This window comes from Peromyscus maniculatus, chromosome 8, assembly GCF_049852395.1.
Source record: "Peromyscus maniculatus bairdii isolate BWxNUB_F1_BW_parent chromosome 8, HU_Pman_BW_mat_3.1, whole genome shotgun sequence".
Classification (NCBI taxonomy): domain Eukaryota; kingdom Metazoa; phylum Chordata; class Mammalia; order Rodentia; family Cricetidae; genus Peromyscus; species Peromyscus maniculatus.
The window spans coordinates 55,624,231-55,647,309 of NC_134859.1; the positions used below are offsets into that span (position 1 = coordinate 55,624,231).

Consider the following 23,079-nt stretch of genomic DNA (forward strand, 5'->3'; position numbering starts at 1 on the left):
AGCTTGGGCTACACGAAAACCTGTCTTTTTCTTTCTTTTTTGTTTTTTCAAGACAGGGGTTCTCTGTGTAGTCCTCACTGTCCTGGAACTTGCTTTTTAGACCAGTCTGGCCTTGAACTCACAGAGATCCATTTGCCTCTGCCTCCCGAGCGCTGGGATTAAAGGTGTCACCACCACCACCACCACCTGGCTAGAACCTGTCTTAAAAAAAAAAAAAGGGATGAATATGAAAGGTAAATAACTGGTGATCCTCTGGGATGATTTCAAAATGACCTTTTCAGCTACTGACACAGGGGGCTCTGGGTGTCCATACCAGACCTCTGATCATTTAGAAGTGGCCTTGGTCTTGAGGCTGCAACCCTGGTTATCAATGGTAATAAATATGCCACTCACTGAGTGGAAGGAGTCCCATCTGTAGAGAACATCAGCATCTGCCATCTTTATGGCTCCTGCCTCCTATTAGTCATTGCAACAGGACAGATGATTACTGAGTTGCCCTATTCCGGCCAAAGGTCTTCCTGCTGAGCAAGGATTTGTTCACCCAGGAAGGGCAGATAGATATGAGTGGGTGGGTGGAGACAGGCCTTGTTTGCCCTGTCAAAGGCATACTGGTCATCAGGGAATGTTGATTGCTTAAAAGTCTGAATATTAAACTCTCCCTTCATGTTAGTGGGACCTGAGGCAAAAGTACAAATAGGTGACTACTGAAATTATTTAAAATTATAAACCATTCCAATGCACTGTGAACCTCATTAGAGTCTAGTCTTCTATTATGACTAATGCGCATCATTGTGGTTTGAATGTTAAGAGCTTTGCAATGACCCTGGGGGCAGACTTAAATTTAGAATTCTTAGAATCAAAATAAGTAAAGAAGAAAAGACAAAGAGTAGGTCTTGGTGGTCCAGCCCTGGAATCCCAGCTTCTCAGGAGGAAAAGCAGGAGGGTTGCAAAGTCAAGGCCAACCTGGGCAATTGAGGGAGATGGAGTTTCCAAACAAAAAATAGAACAAGAGCTGCGGCGATAGCTGAATGGCGGAGTGCTGGAGTGCTTGCCTACTGTGCTTAAGGTTAAGTCCCCAGGACTGCAGGAGATAAAAAAAAGTGAAGAAACAGAACAGCCTAGATTCCTGGACTTCGGGGGCGTGTGCACTTGAACAAGGTGCTGAGAGGAGTCTGGCTACCGGCCGTGGCTCCCCTTCTTTCCTGAGCTGCCTTGCTCCCCAAGCAGCTCAAACGTCTAAGTGCCATGCCCCCTCCTTCAAGTACCGCTGCCCTTTTCTGTAAGTCCCTGTCTTATAGAAAAAGGAGAGACTAAAGCTTCGGCCACAGGGCAAGCAGGTGGACTTGGTCTTGAAGTGCCAGACTGTGTGGACTCCTTGTCCTAGAGAGGCAGCGAGGCTGGAGAGGAATCTCTAAAGAATGGAGCCTAGGGCTGGCTCTCTTGCCCAGGCATGCGGGCAGTACTTTTGCTGTTGTTTTTTTCGAGACAGGGTTTTTCTGTGTAGCTTTGGAGGTTTTCCTGGATCTCACTCTGTAGACCAGGTTGGCCTGGAACTCACAGAGATCCACCTGCCTCTGCCTCCCGAGTGCTGGGAGTAAAGGCGTGCGCCACCACCACAGTACTTTCTGTATGCAATTTCTCCTCTCCAGTCCCCGGCGCAAGCACTGCGTCTTGGCTATATTTCCAGCAGCTTCCCTGGGCTGGGCACATAAAAGTCAGACATAGCGGCTTAATGGGAAGTACACTGGCTTGCACATCAGAAGACCCGGAGTCCTGGCCAAGTTCTGGCCACAACAATCCTTCCTACTTTATTGCCTCATTTAAACTTTTCTTAGCTACTGTACTCATCAAGGTTATGAGGTTAAGGGACTCACTCTCTCAAGGTCACAGAGCCAGGCGAAGAAGCGGCTGGGCTGGCGTGCACCACAGGATTTCCTCACCCGGGCTTTTTTCACCCCCCTTTTGACTAGGTTCTGGGAACCAGGAGCTTCAAGAGTCCTTGGCTTTCCCGCCACCAGCCTCCTCCACCCCTGGCTCTCATCAGCAGCTTCCCTCTGATGCTCAGGCCGCCGACCCCTCCTCCCCTGCCTCCCTCCCTCCGGAGGCCCCGCCTCTCCCCTTAGGCCAGCGTCACGTGCCGCCCCATCCCCCTGCGCCTGCGCACTGCTTATTTCCCGCTGTCAGGATGAGGAGGCGGAGGTCGGCGCTCCGGTCCGTCTCTGCCCGGGGCTGTGGCGGCGCCGGCGGCTCCAGCCTTAGCGGTTCCTCCCTGGGCGGCGGCGGCCGCAGCTCGGTCGACGCCTCCTCCGCCAGCTGAGCCCGCGGCAGTCCGGGACGCCGCTTCCCCGCCCATCCCCGGTCCCCGAGGCCGCCTCCTGGCCATGGCGCAGCCGGGCTCGGCACCCCAGCCTGACGGTGAGGCGCCCACCATGGCGGGCGCGGCCTGCCCGGCGCGGCGGCGCGGGGGCCCTTGGGGCCGGAAGGGCACGCGCGCGGGCCCGGGGGTGACCCGCGGGGCCGGGGGCGGGAGCGCGCGGGCGGCGCGGGGCCAGGGCGGCCGGGCTGGGGAGGGGGCGGGAGGCGCGCGCGCGCGCGCGCGGGCGGCTGCGGGGAAGGGCGTGGGGAGCCTGCGGGAGCCGGCGGCGGCGGCGGCGGCGGCGGCGGCGGGGGAGCGCGGAGAGGAAGGTGCCGTGGGATTAGCATGTGGGTTCCGCCCGTGGGGAGGATGGAAATGGAGAACATGTGCTATATTCGTTTAAAAAAAAAAAAAGAGCGAGCCCTGGTCTCGGTAGTGGCGGTGTGCCTCTCGCCCCACCTCCGCCCCCGCCTCCTCGGGCCACGCTCCAGCGCTCTTTGCACCGGGTTCTGCGACTTGTAAAAGTAACTGGGATCGCTAATGATTTTGGTAGCCTTCTTTGAGTGGTAGTGTTGCTTAACGGTGAGTCCGGGCCCATTTCTTAGTCTCTTTAGGACCTCGCTTTCTGACGTACGAGGAGTGCTTGATTCATGTCCCTTTATCGAGAAAGATGGGCAAGCCGTTGGGCCATGCGATAAAGATGGCACCATTCATATGTAAAAGGATAGCTTAGTATTATTTTCAGAGTGTTGGGAATGAAAGCGGTGCTCGAGAAAGCCAAAGTCGAGGAATCAGTCTTCCTCTCCTTTTCGTCTCCTCCTTTCAAGCGATGGGGGGTGGTGGGGTGGTGGTGGTGTCTCACTTCGTTGACCATGTTGGCTCCTGCCTCAGTAGCCGAGACTTACAGGTGCAGGTCCAACTGTCTTTTAATAATGCTCATATTATATGTTTGGAAAGGAAAAAAGGCCTTGTCCTAAATAAGCCAGACTGGTTGTCAGAGCCCTTCATGATCTTTCAGGCGACTGAGCTCTGCTGAAGGGACTCTGAAGAGTTTTGACCACATTGTTTCAAAAAAAAATTTTTTCCCCTCAACCTGGAGTTATGTTTGAAAAGAATGTGCTCGGTCCTTGGCAAGATCTTACTGTATCTAGTTAAAGTTCTTTCAGGTGTATTTCTATAGTCGGCCTTTGTGCTTAGCATCTTTATGTGTAAGTGTAAGTTGGATACGGTGTTTGGCACAGGAGGGTTCTTCTTTTGGCCTTTACCAGGAATAGTCTCTTGAAATAACCTTTTGTGAAAATCTCTCTGTTCTTGCCGTGGGTGAACTGGAAACAATGTTATCAGATTTTAAGGCCCTTGCTGCTCTCAGGGAAGCGTGCTCCAAAACCTGTGAGCCTCTTGTTTTGGGTTCTGTTAGTTGCCTAAAGGGCAATGTCCAGCCTGGACTTTATTCACTTGCTGTTCTATTCAAGTAGAAGAGAAGAGATGGTGGGCTGTCGGGAAACAGGGATTTTTTTTTTTGGACCTTCTTTTAATTCTCACTTTTGTATTTGGTGTCAGGGAAGAAAACTTTACAAACCCTCTTTGTTACTGCAGACAGAGGCAGAATACAGAGAAAGCTCTGGCTTCTGGTAGGTATGTTTAGCTGCTGCCTTCTTTTGCCTTCCACGGACTGCTCAGGTGACGGGGAGTCTGGACTCCACAGTTCCTGCCTCTTTCAAGATATGAAATGGTCTTCCCAGCAAATAGGCAGAAATGACTAAGCACTTCACAGCGCTGAGGAAAACGTTAGCTTTGAGGAATCTCATAGTCTTGTTCCCACTTCAGGATTACTTCCGATTTTTCAAATCTCAGGACTATGGGGTGGGATTGAGTTTACATTGTAGTTTTTTTTTTTTAATTGTAAATTAAATGGGTGGCCATAACTTATCATTCTCAAAAGGAGAGAGAATTTGGTATGTTTGAATTCTTCTGTCAATGTCTGCTTAGAAGTTCATCTTGGGGAATTAGTTTTCTTCTTTAGTTGAGTTCATATTGATAACTTTAATTAAAAGCACACTTGAATTTCAATCCCTCCAAAGGAGTTGGCGAATTCCTTTGAATCAAATTGACAGTAAAACATATCTAGTCTTGGACTCAGAAGCAGTTGCTGAGTCTTTTTCTTTTTCACTACTTTGCTTTGTTTTTGAGGATAAAGGTATATTAAGAGTATGTATGTAATTTTTATGTAATTGGCAAGATGAGATGTAGCCATTTAAAATTTTTTCTTATTTCATAATTTTTGAAAGTTTTTATTTATTTATTTATTTATTTTTGAAAGTTTGTTTTTTGATGGTACATTTTAATAGACAAATGTCAATTGAGTAAATTATTTTCCCTTGAAAATTCAAAGACAAGGGTAAAAATTCTCAGATTTCAGTTTAAGCTAAACTGTATCTTAGAAGCATTTGTTTTGATCTTGCTTCATTAAAATTAAATTTTATTTGTGTGTGTATGTATACATGCCACAAGCATGTGTGTGGAGGTCAGGGGACAACTTGTGGGAGTTGGTTCTCTCTCTTTACTCTGTGGTTTTTGAGATCACCAGGCTTGACAGCGGTCACATTTACTTGCTGAGTGATGCCACTGGCCCTTTACTTTGTTTTTATATAATCCCTCTATATAAGAAAATGTGCCGGGCGGTGGTGGCGCACGCCTTTAATCCCAGCACTCGGGAGGCAGAGGCAGGCGGATCTCTGTGAGTTCGAGGCCAGCCTGGTCTACCAAGTGAGTTCCAGGAAAGGCGCAAAGCTACACAGAGAAACCCTGTCTCGAAAAAACCAAAAAAAAAAAAAAAAAAAAAAAGAAAATGTATTTTAGAAAAAGATTTTGAATATTTTCCTATAAAGGAATGATAAGTATTTGAGGACATAGATATGTTTAACTTCATTTACACATTCCATAATATATGCTAGCTTCGAAACGTTACAAAGACCACCCCCATTGATGCTTTTCTTTTATTTTATGTTTTAAGTTTATGTGTATCTTTATGGGTGTTTTGCGCCATGTGCATGTCTGGTACCCTTGGAAGCCAGAAGAGGATGTTGGGTCCTTTTGGGACTAGAGTTACAGATGGTCGTGGGCCATCATGTGGGTTCTGGGAATCAAACCCAGGTCCTCTGGAAGAACATCTAGTTCTCTTAACCGCTGAGCTATCTCTCCAGCCCTTCATTGATGCTTTATATACTAGAAAAAAAAATCTTAAGAAGTAGAAGTATATTTTCCCCATTCTCAGAGGTGAGATTTCTGTTCTGCTTTTTATTCATGGTTATACAGACACGTTACCTTTAATCCTTGAAATAGATGGGTATTACATACATAGGTCTGCAACTTTCTTATCTCATTTAAATGTTATTTATCATTGCTGTGTGTGTGTATATGTATGTGTGTGTATGTGTGTGTGTGTGTGTGTATGTATGTGTGTGTATGTGTGTGTAAGTAAATGGTTACGTGGCTGTATGTCATGCCATAGCTTATTACAGGTACTATCTCAAGGAATCTTCACATCACTGAGGAGGGTGCTATTGTTAATAGTATTGCTGGTCCTAGTTTTTGATGAAGAAACTGAAGTTCAGACAAATTAAATATGCCTGGAGTTACAGTAAGTTAGAGTGTCAGGATTCAAACACAGAATATCTGAATCCAGGACCCTCTGGTTTGTTTACTAGATCAGAAGGACCATTGTCTGTTTCTGTATTATAACTCTGCCTTGTTTTATTAAAAGTCTATTCCATCACGTGTGTGGCATGTATAATGGATTTGCTTGTTATTCTTCATTATTATTTTAATTATTTTTGTTATTATTTTATGTGTACTTGTATTTTGCCTGCATGTATGTCTGTCCCTGGTACCTACAGAGGCCAGAAGAGGGGATTGGATCCCTGGAACTGGAGTTACAGGTGGTTGTGAGCCACCATGTGGGTGCTGGGGATTGAACCCAGGTCCTCTGGAAGAGCAATCAGTTCTCTTAACTGTTGAGCCATCTCTCCAACCCCTATTTTTATTTTTATTATTGAGACAGGGTCCCACTCTAGTCCAGCTGGCCTCCAATTCATGATGATCTCCTACTTTATCCTCTGGAGTATTGGGATTACAGGCATGAGACACCCTGCTTGGCTGTGTTTCCACTGATGGGCTGGTAGGTTGCTAATCTCTTCTTTTCATTTTATAAGCAGTGCTAAAATGGTGTACTTTTTTTTTCTACTGAGATTTGAATCTAGGATCTTGTGCGTGCTAAGCAAGCACTATACTATTGAGATGTAGCTCTAGTTTCTTTAAAATTTGAGACAAGGCCTCACTGTAACATAGCAGGCCTTGAACTTAAGATCCTCCAGCCCCACTCTCCTTAGTAACTGGAATTGCAGGCCTGCACCACTGGTGCTCTTGCTGTTATATCTGTGAGACTACTGAGTTAAAGGGCACGTTCTGACAGAGTTAAATGTTAAAGCTGCTGTTAGCTTAAGCTAAAAAAAAGAAGTATCAATTTACATACCTGCCAAGGTATATGAGAAGGTAGATTTCCCCATTAAAAGTGCTGGATGGATGTTGTTTTAAACTTGTCTTCTGATAGATTTTTTTAAGGCTATTTTGTTGTTTCTGTCTGTTGGTCATCCTGTCTGTCTCTGTCTCTTTCCCTCTGTCTGTCTCTCTCAGACAGTTAGTCTTGGATTCACTGTGTAGCTCTGGTTCACCTCAAACTAACACTAGTCCCACTTCATCTCCTAAGTCCTGGGATTACAGGAATGCCCATTATACTGGAGGTATTCTTCAATTAACACTTTGGTGCTTGGACTATGCCAACCCCTTTGTTAGTCTTTAAGAAATAGAAAGATAAGCCAAACCAGACCCAGTCTCTGTTCTAGGTAGTCATTTAGTCATTAATTAGATTATTCCATAGACTGGTATAAAACCATTTATTTAACTATTACTAATGTGTACTACTTGCCAGGCACAATTCTTGTAATTATAATTCATCAGTGAACTTGACAGGTAATAACAGTCCTGCCTTAATGAAGAGAAAACAGGTACTGAACATACACAGGTTATATAGAGTCTTAGCCAATAAGAGCTCTGCAAAACAGCAGAGCAGAGTCCAAGGAAGTATGGACTAGATTATTTATTTATTTATTTTATTACTTATGTGTATATGTATTTGTGGGATAGGGTGGGTACATATGTATTTAGGTGCCCAGAAGCCAGAAGAGGCTGTTAGAGTCCCAAGAGCAAGAGTTACAGACAGTTTGAACTACCTGGTGTGGATGCTAGGATCCTCTGCAATCGTAACAAATGATCTTAACTGCTAAGCCCTCTCTCAAGCTCTGGGGTTGTTTTTAAATGAAATGGTCAGAATAGTGATAATCTGATACAGATGTCCCGTTATAGATAAAATTTGTGCAGAGACCTGAAGGACGAAGTGGAATTAGCCATGAAGCAAAAGCTTTGAGGGAATATATCTGACATATTTGAAGAAGTCATTGTGATTGGAATGATGTTAGGAGAGTGAGAGATGAGAGTAATGGGATGTGAGATCACAGAGATAATGAAGTGAGGGCAGATTTTGTAGGGCCACAGAAACGTTTTAAAGATTGGCTTTCACTATGGGTCCATCTCTGTCAAAATGAGCAAGTGAATCAATCCATTTTACTATGGGAAACCATTGAAAAGGGTTTTAAGCAGAAGAGTGATATGATTGGACATAACAAGGTGCTGGGCATGGTGGTTCAAACCTGTAATCCTAGCACTAGGAGGCTGAAGCAGAAGGATTGCTACAACGTTTGAGGCCAGCCTGGGCTACACAGTGAGAATCTGCTTCAAAAACTAAAAACAACAACCTACAAATAAATAAACAAAGACTACAAACAAACAAAACCCCATGTTGCTTTGGTTGTTGGATTGGCAATAGAGTTTTGGGGAGGCAAGGGAGGCCTGAATCCAGGTAAAGGTGATGGAATCTGGATGTTTGATGGCATCTTTATTTTGAAATAATAGCCTGTGGGGTTTGCTGATGGCATTGGATGTTTGAATCCCAAAATTCTGCCTGAGGACCTGTGAGGGTCGCATAGTGCTATGCATTTGAGGAGTTTGGTCATTGAGAGGAGGTGGTTCTGGTGTTGCTGTCTGATGGATGAACAGGAGTCTCTCTCTTGGAGCAAATAGCGAGAAAGGTCTGATGTGTTAGTGGGCTGACCTGGGTGGTCTTAGCTGTAGAGGTGAAAGAGATACTGTTGAAGGGTTTGAAGCAGGTAGATGACATGGTGGCTTTAAAAAGTGGGTTGATTCATTTTCACAAAAAGCCTGGATTCATTTTCATAGAGCTGTGGAATGAATCCAGGCTTTTTGTGTATACCAGGCAAGTGTTCTATCACTGAGCCTTAGCTGATGATATTTTTTTCAGGTATGCATGTTTTTATACTTAATTTTTTTATTACTTTATTTAATGTTTCGGGTTATGGGGTATGTGTGCTTCTGTGGAGGTCAAAGGACAGTTTGAGCGGTGGTTTTCTCTTCTATTTCTACATGGGTTCTAGGGATCAAGCTCAGCTAGCTCACTAGGCTTGTATGACTAGCTACTTTATTCTCTGAACCATCTTGCTGGCCCTAATTGACTAAATTATTTTTGTAAATTGACCATTATATCATTTTTTCCCCATTGAATTGTCCTGGTTAATTGTTTTTTTCCTGTGTGTGTGGTGTACGTGTTTGTGTGTATGCAGGTGCATGTGCACATGTACATGGATATTAGAGGTTGACAATTAGGTGTCTTTTTAAGCCTTTCTCCACCTTATTTTATGAGGCTGGGTCTCTCACTGAACTTGGCACTTGCTGGTTAGAACTGAGCAACTGGTTACAATTGAAATTGGCTAGACTTGCTGGTCAGCAAGCCCCAGAGATCCTCCTGTCTTTGTCCCCCAAGAGCTGAGGTAATAGCTGTGTATCTCTGTCTTGCTTTTTGTGTGGGTGATGGGGAGTTGAATTCAGGTCCTTCTGCTTGTGTGGCAAATACTTTACTGACTGAGCCGGCTCAGCTTTCTTTTCTTGTTGAATTAGAGGAACACTATAAATTGCATTAGGTTTTTGCTATGTATTAGATATTTTGTTATCCTAGTTTGTTACTTATCTACTTTTTTTTATTGTACAAAAAGCAATTTTTGTGATCTGACTTTTTTTTCCCCCGGTTTTTTTTTTTTTTTTTTTTTTTTTTTTTTTTTTTTTTTTTGGTTTTTCGAGACAGGGTTTCTCTGTGTAGCTTTGCGCCTTTCCTGGGACTCACTTGGTAGTCCAGGCTGGCCTCGAACTCACAGAGATCCACCTGGCTCTGCCTCCCGAGTGCTGGGATTAAAGGCGTGCGCCACCACCGCCCGGCTTCCCCCGGTTTTTTGAGACAGGGTTTCTTTGTGTAGTTTTGGTCCCTGTCCTGGATCTCACTCTGTAGGCTGGCCTTGAACTCACAGAGATCTGCCTGGCTCTGCCTCCCAAGTGCTGGGATTAAAGGCATGGGCCAACACCGCCCAGCTGACATTTATTTATTTATTTATTTATTTATTTATTTATTTATTTATTTAATCATCTCAAGGTTTCTGGTTTAGAACGACCTCCCACCTCCTTATTCCAATTCTTTTATAGTCTTTCAAGATAGGATTTCTGGCTGGGTAGTGGTGGGGCATACCTTTAATCCCAGAACTTGGGAGGCAGAAGCAGGCGAATCTTAGTGAGTTCAAAAAAGAAACCCTGTCTCGAAAAAACAAACAAAAAAAGACAGGGTTTCTCTGTGTAGCCTGGCTGTCCTGGAAGTCACTCTGTAGACCAGGCTGGCCTTGAACTCAGAACTCAGAGATACTTTTGTCTCTGCCTCCCAAGCTCTGGGATTAAAGGCGTAGTACTACCATCGCTGGACCATTTTTCTTTTTTTTAAAGAGTTAATAGGTCATCTACTAGGAGAAAAGAAAACATTGAAGAATATAGTACAACAATACTAGACATGAGTAATGTCTGCTTCCAGGGCTGAGGCCAAATATTCAGGGAAGGACTTCAACTCAGTTCCTATGCCAGAGCAGTAAACACTCTTAACCCCTGCGCCATTTTTCCAGCCTGATAGACTCTTCATGTGTAGTCAGTCATTAAACTGAGTTTAATCTTTATAAGGGTATCTGTAAACTTTTATTGTTTATTTTTGTGTAGTACAATTGTGCCAGATAATGTCATGTTTGGGGAATATAAAAATGAATGATATACAGCCTGCCTTCTAGATGTTGCTGATTCAGTGAAGGAACGGCCTTGAACTCTGAAGATGCCCAGCGAGAAAACAGTCAGTGGTCTTCTGAATTGGTAGTCTAAATTCTGTTCCTTCTAGAGAAGAAAGCTTGTCACCTCCTGATTTTAACTGGATTTGTATTTAATTTTTCTTTTAATTAAAGTAAGGTTTGCAGAACTATAACTGCTTTAGTTTTGTTTGCTAGGACCACCCAGAGGAAATCCCAAGCATTCTTTTGCATGTCAGTCTGAAGCAGTTGAATAGTAATGTTGTGTTCTTTCTAAGTATTTGGTTTATTACTTTCACTGCATGACTAGAATCTATTTGCCGTTCTTTAGATTCTTTTTCAGGCAAACTCCAGTGAGTGACTTCTATTGGAACCTAGAACCTGGAACCTGGTATTCTCTAGATATACTTAACTATGGAAAGTAGTAGAAAGACATCTAACTATATCCACAAGGAATCCTAGAGAGTAGTCAACTTTCTCACTTTATAAATGAGACTAAGGACTAAAGAGATGAAGTCACAAATCTGCTTGGCTCTGCCTCCTGAGTGCTGGGACTAAAGGCTTGTGCTACCACCACCCAGCTACTTTCATTTCTTTAATAAGCAATTTATTGATAATGGGTGTTGCAGATGTTACAGAATACTTCTTATGGAACATAAAAGTCTGAATGCAAACACCATGAGGAAGAGGCAACTTGCCTGAGTGATAGTGGTATTTTCAACAAAATACTTGGTATAGAGTAAATGTGAACAATAGATAGTTTTTGAAAGAAACTGACATGAAACAGGCAGCTATAATAATATGGTCTCACTTTCTCATTCACAGAATTTTGATTAGATATAGCAGAGACATTTTGCACCATTCAGAAAGTTAGGTAACATGGACCCTCTACTCATGCTATATCTATTTTATATTGGAGAGAATACATGAATACAACCTTGAGAGTTATGAAGAATTTTTGACAAGTGGAGAAGTAAATTAATGGATGCTACAATTTACTAAGATTGAATTATGGAGAAATAGAAAATGTGAACAGTCCAGTGCTGAGTAGGAAGATTGAATCAGTAAGTTTGTCATAGAATAAGCCCAGGGTCTGATGACTTCACTGATGAGTTCAGTCAAGTATCTAAAAGACTAATAACAGTTCTGGAAAAACTCTTTAAATATTTGGAAAGGACTCCTAAGTTCACTCCTCAGTGCCTGCATTACTGTGATACACAAACTAGACATGGATACAAGAAAAAGCCTGGCATGGTGCTACATGCCTGTAAACCTAGCACTTAGGCAGAGGTAGGTAGATCCCTGTGAGTTCAAGGGCAGTCTAGTGAGACCCTGTCTCTGAAAACAAAACAAGACAAAAAAAAAACTAAACTATTATTCCTGAACATATACAGTATTTTCAGTAAGCTATTGAGAAAAATTCAGTGGCATATTAAAAAAGATGACTTCATGGTAAAGTGGGATTCATTCAGAAGTGCAAGGATGGTTTAACACATATAAATATAGGTAACCATATCAAGAGAATAAAGGACAAAATCATAGAGTGATTATTTTAGTAGAAGCAGGAAAAGCATTTGACAAAAGCCAATATTCCTTGGCAAAAACTCAACAAATTAGGTACAGAATTAATAACATAATAACCACCAATTTTGACAAAATCCACAGCTAACATCTTGAATGGGAAAGTGTTGAAACTGGAAAAAGACAATGTTGTTCATTTTATCACTTCTATTTGACACCGAATGGCAAGTCCTATTCAGAGCAGTTAGATAAGAGAAAGCAGTAAAAGGCATCCAAACTGAGAAGAAGTTAAACTGTCTCTCTGACTGAATGTAGAATGTCCCCAGAGTGTTTTGGTTCCCAAAATAGCAATATTTAAAGGTGGAGCTCTGGAGGAAATGATTAGATCACAAGGCTTTGCCTGTATCAATTACTCCACTGAAGCCTTCACAATTTATGGCATTATTGGGAGGTGGAAGAACTCGGGGATAAGGCCTAGTTGTAGGAAATAGGTTACTGGGAGCATGCCTTTGCAGATTCTATCATTTCTCAAGGTTACCTCCTTTGCTTCCTGGTGGCAATGAAGTGAGCGTCACTCTCCTATCATGCCTTGTGCCATCGTGACATGGCTTGAAAACTGAAATTGTGAGCCCAAATCAGTCCATAAACAGTTCCTCTCCGGTAGTTGTCACATTGACAGAAACTTAACATATTTAGAAAACTCTGAAGATGACACAAACACACAGTGAGAACAAACAAATTCATGGGGAGGGTATAAAATCAACAGAAGTGAGGGCTGGGGAGCTAGCTCAGAGATAGAGCATGTGCATTTGAGGGGTGTTGTAGATTTAACCTCGGCACTCCAAAAACAAACCAGTGAATAGGAAAGAACAAAAAATAACTTCTTACCCTAAACAAAACAACAGCAAACAAAACCCCAAACCTGTTGTGTTTTTATGTCCTACCTTCCCTCTGTCTTGGAAAAAACAAATTCCACTTATAATACCTATAGAAGATAATGGCAAAGGAGGGGAGCTATCTCAGAGCTGGAAATGAGAAAACATTGATGAAAGAGGCTACAAATAAATGAAAGTATCCAGTGTTCATGGGTTGGAAGGGTTATTAGCATTGTTTAAAATGTCCACACTGAGAAGACAAAAACAGAATTCTGGCAGTGGTGTGGCACACCTCTTATCCCAGCTCTCGAGTGGCAGAGACAGGTGGATCTCTGTGAGTTCAAGGCCAGTCCTGGTATACAAGACAGCCAGAGTGACACAGAGAAACTTTGTCTTGAAAAACAAAATAGAAACAAACAAAAATGTCCATACTGCTGGAAGCTATCTAGTGATTCTTTGTAACTATCAAAATACCAATGGTGTTCATTAGAGAAATAGGAAAAAAAAAGTCTTAAAATTTGCAGGGAACCTGTGAAGTTCTGAGTCTCTGAGTAGCCAATCAGTCTTGAGTAAAAAGAAAATCAGGTCGCATCATTTTACCTGATTTCAAAATAGACTACGTTTTAGAACATGGGCCTGCCAGTTTACAGTGGTCATTCTTAAGGCCATTTCCCACAGCCTGAAGATATCAGGCCACACCTACCTGCAGCTCCCTGGGAAAGAGTTAAGCAATCTGCTGTGACTTGACAGCTCTTCACTTATATCTGATTTTTTCATGCTCTTTGTCACATGGACTGTGTTGAACTAAGTCATGTGATGTATCACTTCCACCAGCCTCTAAAATGTTACATGTATATTAAAGAAGGCAGGAATCCTCTTTGTTCAGGGCTTTCTCATAAGACTCTTTATCAGTGGGATCTTTCTGGAGAGGTTCCCCCAGCCCCATTCCCTTAAAAGTGGTTATCCATTTTATATCTATTTGGTGGGAAAGTGCTGGGATGAAAGGTATGGACCACTGCCACTTGGCCGCCTTATTTTTTTTAAGAAGATTTGTTTCCATATGTGTGCTCATGCATGCAGTGCCAGAGTCCCTGAAGCTGGAGTTAATAGGTAGTTTTGAGATGCTAGACATAGGTGCTGGGACCTGAACTTGGGATCTCTGGAGGAGCAGCAAGTGCTCTTTAACAAACTTTTTTATGTGCATTGGTGTTTTGCCTGCATGAGGGTGTCAGGTACCCTGGAACTGGAGTTACAGACAGTTATGAGGTGCCATGTGGGTACTGAGAATTGAACCCTGGTCATCCAGAAGAGCAGCCAGTGCTCTTAACCACTGAGCAATCTCTCCAGCCCCCTACAGCAAGTGCTCTTGACTGCTGATCCATCTCTCCTGCTCTCTTCTCCTTAATGAACCATCTCTCCAGATATTAAAGGGAAATCTCCTTTTAAGGCCTTGTCATGACCTCTTGCATAGTTTGAACCTTTTTCTTTCTTGTACCTTTAGCCTAGATCATGAACTGGAGGCCCTTTCTCCTAGTAAACCTTATTCCTTAAAGGTAATTATGTGTCATCTTCCTGTGCCATTTGCTGCCACTCTAGTATTATATTTAATATTACAAAACTATTGTAATTATATTGGCAGGTTCTAGCATAAAAACACCAGTAGGCTTGGAATGGATGTAGATTCTTGCCTAGCATGTGCAAAGACTTGGTTCAATCCCTAGCACCAGAAAACACAACAAACCAGATACAAATAGATTCATATTCTTAAATCCATACTCTTACAGCCACTAAGGTGCTAAGAACATAATAATGAACAAAAGATGGCTGCTTCAATAAAACAGGCAACTGTGTATCCTTATGCAGAGGAATAATTAGATCCTTATGTCACACCATGTACAAAAATAAACATAAAGTGGATTAAAGACCTAAATGTAAGACAAAACTATGAAACTGCTACAAGAAAACTTAGAAGAAAATACCCACATTTGTCCAGGCAGTGATTTGTTTGGGATATAATCTCAAAAGCACAGATAATGAAAGCAAAAGCAGACAAATGGGATTCCACCTAACTGTGCTATGCTCTGCAGCAAAGGAAATCAGAGTGAAGAAGGATGGGAGACGATATCCAGAAATGATACATTTGGTTGGAGATTAAAACTTCCCATATCTAAGGAGCTTAGTAGTAAGAAAACAACTCTATTAAAAAAGGCAAAATATCTGGACAGATTTTTCTTAAAAGAACACATACAGGTGGCTGATAGTCATCAAAGAATACAAAGAAAAACCACAGTGAGATAACACTTCACTTTAGTTAGGATGACAGTTCACAAAAAGACAAAAGGCTGCCGGGCAGTGGTGGCGCACGCCTTTAATCCCAGCACTCGGGAGGCAGAGGCAGGCGGATCTCTGTGAGTTCGAGGCCAGCCTGGGCTACCAAGTGAGTTCCAGGAAAGGCGCAAAGCTACACAGAGAAACCTTGTCTCGAAAAAAAAAAAAAAAAAAAAAGAAAAAAAAAAAAACCAAAAAAAAAAAAAAAAAAGACAAAAGGCTGTGAAGAAAAGAAAATGCCTATTCACTGTTCACAAGAATATAAATTATAGCCATTATGGGGAACAGCATGGAGGTTCCCCACAAAGTTAAAAATAGAAGCACCATATGATAACTGTGTGTGGTGTGTTTATCCAAAGTAAACGGAATCAGTGTGTGAAAAGAGATAGTTACATTACCATGTTTATTGCAACATCTCACACTACCAAGAAACAGAGTCAACCTATGTGTATATTGATAACCTAATGAGTAAGAAAGATGTATGCATGCACAGTGAGATACTGTTGAGAATTTAAAAAGAAATTCTGTCATTTGTAATGACAAACCAAGCTGACATTATGTAATGTCAAATCCAGGTATATGATTTCAATCATCTGTGGACTTTGTAAAAGTAGAGGGTAGAATTGTCATCAGGGCCAGCATGATGGCTCACCAGGTAAAAGTACTAAGCTGGACAGCATAATTTTCTTCCCTGGGACCCATATGGTAGGAAGAGAATTGACTACACAAGTTGTCTTGACCTCTGCACATATGTGCTATGGCACTTGTGAGCACATATATACACAGAATAAGTGAACTTATGGTTGTTAAAGCTGCTTATGTGGGAGGAGGAGTTGATGCTAGTCAAAAGATGCGTAATTATAGTTAGGCAAGAGGAAGGATTTCAAGAGGTCTTTCATTCAGCACAGTGGCTATAGTTAATGATTTTTATAGTATTCTTAAAAAATACTAAGAAAGGGTTTGGGATATAGCTCATTATGCTTGCTTATCATGCATAAATCCTGGGTTCAGTCCCTAGCACCATATAAATGATGGTAGGGTGTTCGAATCTTAGATGATCTTTTAATAAAAAACCCAAAGCCAGATACCAAGGTGAAAGCTGAAAGATCAGAGAAGCAGAACAGCCAGCCACTAGTTCTTACCTCTATAAAATCCTCAGCCTAAAGAGAATGAGTTCCTGTCTCCTCATGCCTTATATATCTTTCTCTGCTATGCCATATGACTTCCTGGGATTAAAGGCATGTGTGCTTCCCAAACAAAGGCATGAGATCTCAAGTGCTGGGATTAAAGGTGTGTGCCACCACTGCCTAATCTCTGTCTAATCTAGTGGCTGGCTCTGTCTTCTGATCCTCAGGCAAGTTTATTAGGGTACACAATATTATCACCACAGTAGGGTGTGTTGTGTTGTGATCTATATTTACAACCTCCGCTTGGAAGCTAGAGGCAAGAAGGTCCAAAGTTCAAGATCATCCTTGGCTTTCTAGCAGAGGTCAGAGCCAGCCTTAGCTACATGAGACCATGTCTTAAAAATTAAGAATGGGCCAGCGGTGGTGGCACACACCTTTAATCCCAGCACTTGGGAGGCAGAGCCAGGCGGATCTCTGAGTTCGAGGCCAGCCTGGTCTATAGAGCAAGATCCAGGACAGGCACCAAAACTACACAGAGAAACCCTGTTTTGAAAAACCAAAAAAAAAAAAAAAAAAAAAAAAAGAATGATGTTGGGTGCTCACTACTAAAATGATAATTGCATGAGGTCATGAATTTTGAAGCCTAGGTTTAGGTAGTTCACAGGATGGATATACATATCCATATGGACACACATACACACAAACTTTTTTTCATTTTTTTAAATTAAGAAATTATTCATTTTACATAACGATTACAGATCCCCCTCTTCCCTCCTCCCTCCCCTCCAGCTTTCTCCCCAACCCACTCCCCATTCTGTCCCACAAGAAGGTAAGATCTTCCATGGGGAGTCAGCAGAACCTGGTACATTCAGTAGAGGCAGGTCCAACTCCCCCTCCCCCAAGGCTGTGTGAGGTGTCCCACCATAGGTAATGGGCTCCAAAAAGCCAGCTCATGCACCAGAGATGGATCCTGATCCTACTGCCAGTGGGCCACTTAAGCAGATCAAGCTACATAACTGTCACTTATACAGAGGGCCCAGTTCAGTCCCTTGGAGGTTCCACAGGTGTTGGTTTAAATTTCATGAGTTCCCACCAGTTTGGTTTGGTTGTCTCTGTACATTTCCCCATCATGATCTTAATGCCCCTTGCTTATAGAACCCCCCTTCTTTCTCTTTGACTGGACTCCTGGAGCTTGGCCTGGTGCTTTTCAGTGGATCTCGGCATTGTCTTCTGTCAGTTACTGGAGAAAGGCTCTATGATGACAGGGTATTCACTGATCTGATTACTGGGGTAAGCCAGTTCAGGCACCCTCTGGGAACTTCCCTAGCACTTGGTTTCTCCCTATCCCCATGATGTCTCCCTCTATCATGATATCTTTCTTTCTTTTTTCTTTCTTCCTCTTTTTTTTTTGAGACAGGGTTTCTCTGTTGCTTTGCGCCTTTCCTGGATCTCGCTCTGTAGACCAGGCTGGCCTCGAACTCACAGAGATCCACCTGGCTCTGTCTCCCGAGTGCTGGGATTAAAGGCGTGTGCCACTACCGCTCGGCTGATATCTCTTTCATTGCTTTCCCCCTCCATCCCTGTTCCAGTTCGACCATCTGTTCCCTTATGTTCTCATCCTCCATCCCCTATCCTCCATTGCCCACCTCTCATCCCCAGTTTACTCATGGAGATCTCATCTATTTCCCCTTCCCATGGTGATCCATTTGTCTCTCTTGCATTCTGCCACATTACTTAAGGTGTTTATCAGTTGTAGGAGTTCCCTGGTAGAATTTTTGGGGTCACTTATGTATACTATCATATCGTCTGCAAATAGTGAAAGTTTGATTTCTTCCTTTCCAATTTGTATCCTTGTGATCTTCTTTGTTGTCTTATTGCTCTAGCTAGAACTTCTAGTACTATATTGAATAGATATGGGGAGAGTAAACAGCCTTTTCTTGTTCCTGATTTTAGTGGATTCGCTTTGAGTTTCTCTCCATTTAATTTGATGTTGGCTGTAGGCTTGCTGTAAATTGCTTTTATTATGTTTAGGTATGTTCCTGGTATTCCTGATCTCTCCAAGATCTTTATCATGAAGGGGTGTTGGATTTTGTCAAAGGCTTTTTCAGTATCTGATGCGATAATCATGAGGTTTTTTTCTTTCAGTTTGTTTATATGGTGTATTACATTGACAGAATTTTGTATGTTGAACCATCCTTGCATCTTTGGGATGAAGCCTACATGATCATGGTGGATAATTTCTTTGATGTGTTCTTGGATTCGGTTTGCCAATACTTTATTGAGTATTTTTGCATCAATGTTCATGAGGGAGATTGATCTGTAATTCTCTTTGTTGCATCTTTGTGTGGTTTGGATATCAGGGTAACTGTAGCCTCATAAAAAGAGTTTGGTAATGTTTGTTCTGTTTTTATTGCACATATACGCTTTTTTTAAAATAATTTTTTAAAATATTTATTTATTATATATACAGTGTTCTGCCTGCATGTATCCCTGCAGGCCAGAAGAAGGAGCCAGATCTCATTACAGATGGTTGTAAGCAGCCATGTGGTTGCTGGGAATTGAACTCAGGTCCTCTGGAAGAACAGCCAGTGCTCTTAACCTCTGAGCCATCTCTCCAGCCCACTCCTTTTTTTTTTTTGCACATATACACTCTTAAGAATATGTTGTACATGATAGTTTTATCTGTTAATCTTAAATATATATATATTTTTTGATAGCTGGAACTGATACCTGAGAGGAGAAGGGGAATTGTGAGGTGGTAATGTGAAGAGCAGTTAATGCATTGGTGGTGTATGGTGGAGTATGGGTATTGCTCAGGTTTGAAAAAAGAGGTGGAACCTGAGCAGGAGAAGAGTTTACAACCAACCAAGGAGTTTTGGATTTATTTATTTATTTTCTTTTTTCAAGATGGTTTCTCTGTATAGCCCTTGCTGTTCTGGAACTCACTCTGTAGACTCTCGCTGGCCTTGAACTCACAGAGATCCGCCTGGCTCTGTTTCAAGTGCTGGGATTAAAGGCGTGCACCACCACCGCCCGGCTTGAGCTTCCTTTTGTTAACCCCGATTTTTATAGATTGATATGTGAGGGCTGGGGAGATGGCTCAGCACTTGAGAGCACTGGCTGCACTTCTAGAGGCTCTGGCTTCCATTCCTAGTATCCACATATTTGTTTTGGAATATTCCTTTACACTGTGTGAAGTATGTTACTGTGATTGGTTTAATAAAACGCTAAATGGTCAATAGCTAGACAAGATTTTCAGGGCAGAGATAATGCTAGGAAAAAGAAAGGCAGAGTCATGAGGACATACTGTGAGCTGCAGAGGAAGCAACATGGGCAATACAGAATAGATGTAGCCGAGCCACATAGAAGAATGTAGATTAAAAGACATGGGTTAGCTGGGTGGTTTTGGTGCATGTCTTTAATCCTAGCACTCAGGAGGCAGAGCCAGGTGGATTCTCTATGAGTTTGAGGCCAGCCTGGTCTACAGAGCGAGATCCAGGACAGGCACCAAAACTACACAGAGAAACCCTGTCTTGAACCACCCCCCCCCAAAAAAAAAAGAGTGGGTTAATTTAAGTTGTAAGAGCTAGTTAGTAACAAGTCCAAGCTATGTTTAAGGTTTTATAATTAATAAATTTCCATGTGGTTATTTGGGAGCTGGCTGGCAGGACAGAAAATTCCACTCCCACACACAATGGCTTACAACTGTCTGTACCTCCAGTTCCAGAGGCTCATGCCCACTTCTGGCTCCATGGGTTCACATACAAAAGTGAAAGCAGAACACATATATACATAAAGAGTAAAAAACTAAAAAACCCTAAGTTATTATGTCATTATTTTCATCTTTTGTTTGCTAAAACTTGGCCTCACTAGGCTAGTTTCAAAGTACAGGAGTCAAATGGTTGTTCTGCCTACCCTCCCATGTGTTTGGACAGCAGGTGCTTGCTATTACACCCATCTTGTCATTATTTGAAATAAATCATTCATTTTTATTGATGTAGATACACTGTAATTTAAAAAGCACTCCATTGATGAGTATTTGTGCTATCACAGTTCTGTGGTGAGTATCCTTGTACATTCTTATCTTTGCACATTCTTGTATACGTCTTTGAATGACATTTCTATATGTGTACACACTTAAACATTTTAATGCAAGTACCAAGTTTTTATTTTATTTTATTTTTCTGTTTTTTTGAGACAAGTTTCTTTGTGTAGTCCTGTCTATCCTGGAACATGCTCTGTAGACCAGGCTGGCCTCAAACTGACAGAGATCCACCTACCTCTGCCTTCTGAGTGCTGGGATTAAAGACATGCACCACCACCTCCTGACTAAGTACCAAGTTTTTTTCCAGGCAGGTCTGGCAGTTAGGGTATAAGAGTGCTGATAGCCCTGTATGTCAGTGAACTTGAGTCTTTTTTGTATGGAGAAATTGACCATTGTCATGTGCAACAGGAGCAGCAAATTTTTCTGCCAGCTTGTTTTTTTAACTTCTATGTTTTGGCATATGGAAGCATTTTCAATTTTATGTGACTCTATTATCAGTGTTTTTCTTTGGGGCATCAAAAGTTTATGTTCTGCCTGCTATTTTCTTTTTCTTTTTCTTTTTTTTTTTTTTTTGGTTTTTCAAGACAGGGTTTCTCTGTGTAGCTTTGCGCCTTTCCTGGAACTCACTTGGTAGCCCAGGCTAGCCTCGAACTCACAGAGATCCGCCTGCCTCTGCCTCCCGAGTGCTGGGATTAAAGGTGTGCGCCACCACCGCCAGGCCTGCCTGCTATTTTCTAGTGTTTACTTTTAAATATTGGATCACTGAGATTTTATTTTGATCTAAGGAATCAGATAAATGGCTAGCTATTGTTTTTGCATCATGCAATGATTAATTCAGTATTGTCATTGCTGTTGTATGAATCCTAAATGGTCTTATCATAAAAACCCAGAGCCAGATATCAAGGTGAAAACTGAAGATCAGAGAAGCAGAGCAAGCCACAGCACCACCTCTTACCTCACCAACTCCTCTGCCTGAAAGAGCCGAGTTCCTGTTTCCTCCTGTTTTATATTCCTTTCTCTGCTCAGCCATATCACTTCCTGTCTCAACCTTCCTATTGTTGGGATTAAAGGTATGTGATTCCAAGTGCTGGAATTAAAGGTGTGTGCTACCATTGCCTGGCTCTATTTTTCTTTTAGACTGGATTAATCTCATATAGACCAGAGTGGCCTTGAACTCACAGAGAGCCAGACAGATCTCTGCCTCTGCCTCCTGACTGCTAGGATTAAAGGGGTGTCCCATCAGTGTCTGGCCTCTATGTTTAATCTAGTAGCTTGTTCTGTCAGGGAAATTTTATTTGTTCACAATATCACCACACATTGCCATTTAGTTGATGATACTATAGTCATACTGCATAGTTACATTTATTGTTTTTCTCTCTTTTGTAATGTTTTAGTATTTAAAGAGCCAAAAATTCTTTGTGAATCTTTGGAGTTTTTCTTGGCTTTTTTTTTTTTTTTTTGAGTATTGATTTATTCAGATAAAATTCAGTATGAATACATATGTTTTTACCCACTGTGTCCTTCTTGTCCAAGACAAGACTTTAAAACATCATGCACTAGGACCCCAGGCTTGACTCCCAGTAATGTGTATAAGAAGAAAACATGTTGTCATTGAGTTATTAACTAAGGACAATAACCAGGTTTTTTTTTTTTTTGTGTGTGTGTGTGTGTGTGTGTGTGTGTTTGTTCAAGATTAAATTTTTTATTTTATGTTTATCTGTGTATGTACACATGAAAGTGTAGGTGCCTGTGGAAGCCAGAAGAGAGCCTTGACTCTAGAGAGCTGGAATTAAAGGAGGCTGTGAGCCACCAGACATGGGTACCAAGAGCTGAGCTCCTGTCCTCTGCAAGAGCAGTGTACTCTCCTAACTGCTGAGCCTTCTCCAGCCCTTACATCCTTACAATTATTATATCAATATAAGTGCATTAGTTATATCAGGTAATTCTTTTTTTCTCCCCCCCCCCCCCCCCAGTCAGGGTTTCTCTGTGTAGCTTTGTGCCTTTCCTGGAACTTGCTTTGGAGACCAGGCTGGCCTCGAACTCACAGAGATCCACCTGGCTCTGCCTCCCGAGTACTGGGATTAAAGGCGTGCGCCACCACCGCCCGGCTTCAGGTAATTCTTTAATCTTTTTAAAAGTGGCATCATTCCTGCTTCTGAGTTAAATAAATGAAAGTTGAGTAGAAGCTGGACCTGGCGGCGCAGCCTTTAATCCCAGCACTCTGGAGGCAGAGGCAGGCGAGTCTCTGAGTTCAAGCCAGCCTGGTGGTCTACAGAGTGAGTTCCAGGACAGCCAGGCCTATATAGAGAAACCCTGTCTTGAAAAGCTCCCCCCCCCCAATACTTGGGACTCAGGTCCCCTTGATTTTTCATTTCCTATTGTATCTTTTTTAGTTGAGTAAATTTTCATGTCGTTAAAAAAAAAGTACACAATTAAAACAAAGTCCCAAGTTTGCTTTTTTTTTAAAAATACATTTTCATTGTTAAATAATTCTTCAGCAAACATCATTGAACATTAATCTTTGGTTTCA

The 23,079-nt window shown here is 42.2% G+C and overlaps 1 protein-coding gene across 6 annotated transcripts in view; it reads left to right on the forward strand.

Moving 5' to 3' along the window:
- Positions 1-2,154: 2,154 nt before the first annotated feature.
- Positions 2,155-23,079, forward strand: part of Rabep1 (rabaptin, RAB GTPase binding effector protein 1) — a 97,840-nt gene continuing 76,915 nt past the window's right edge. For 2 of the 6 annotated variants that reach the window (XM_076542778.1, XM_076542780.1), the window contains exon 1: positions 2,174-2,415. In XM_076542778.1, coding sequence (XP_076398893.1) covers positions 2,382-2,415 — 34 coding nt within the window. In that variant the 5' untranslated portion in view covers positions 2,174-2,381. Of the gene's footprint in view, positions 2,416-2,865; positions 2,939-6,425; positions 6,534-23,079 lie in introns of those variants that run through there. The other 4 variants (XM_076542777.1, XM_076542779.1, XM_076542781.1 and 1 more) reach the window with 4 other exon arrangements.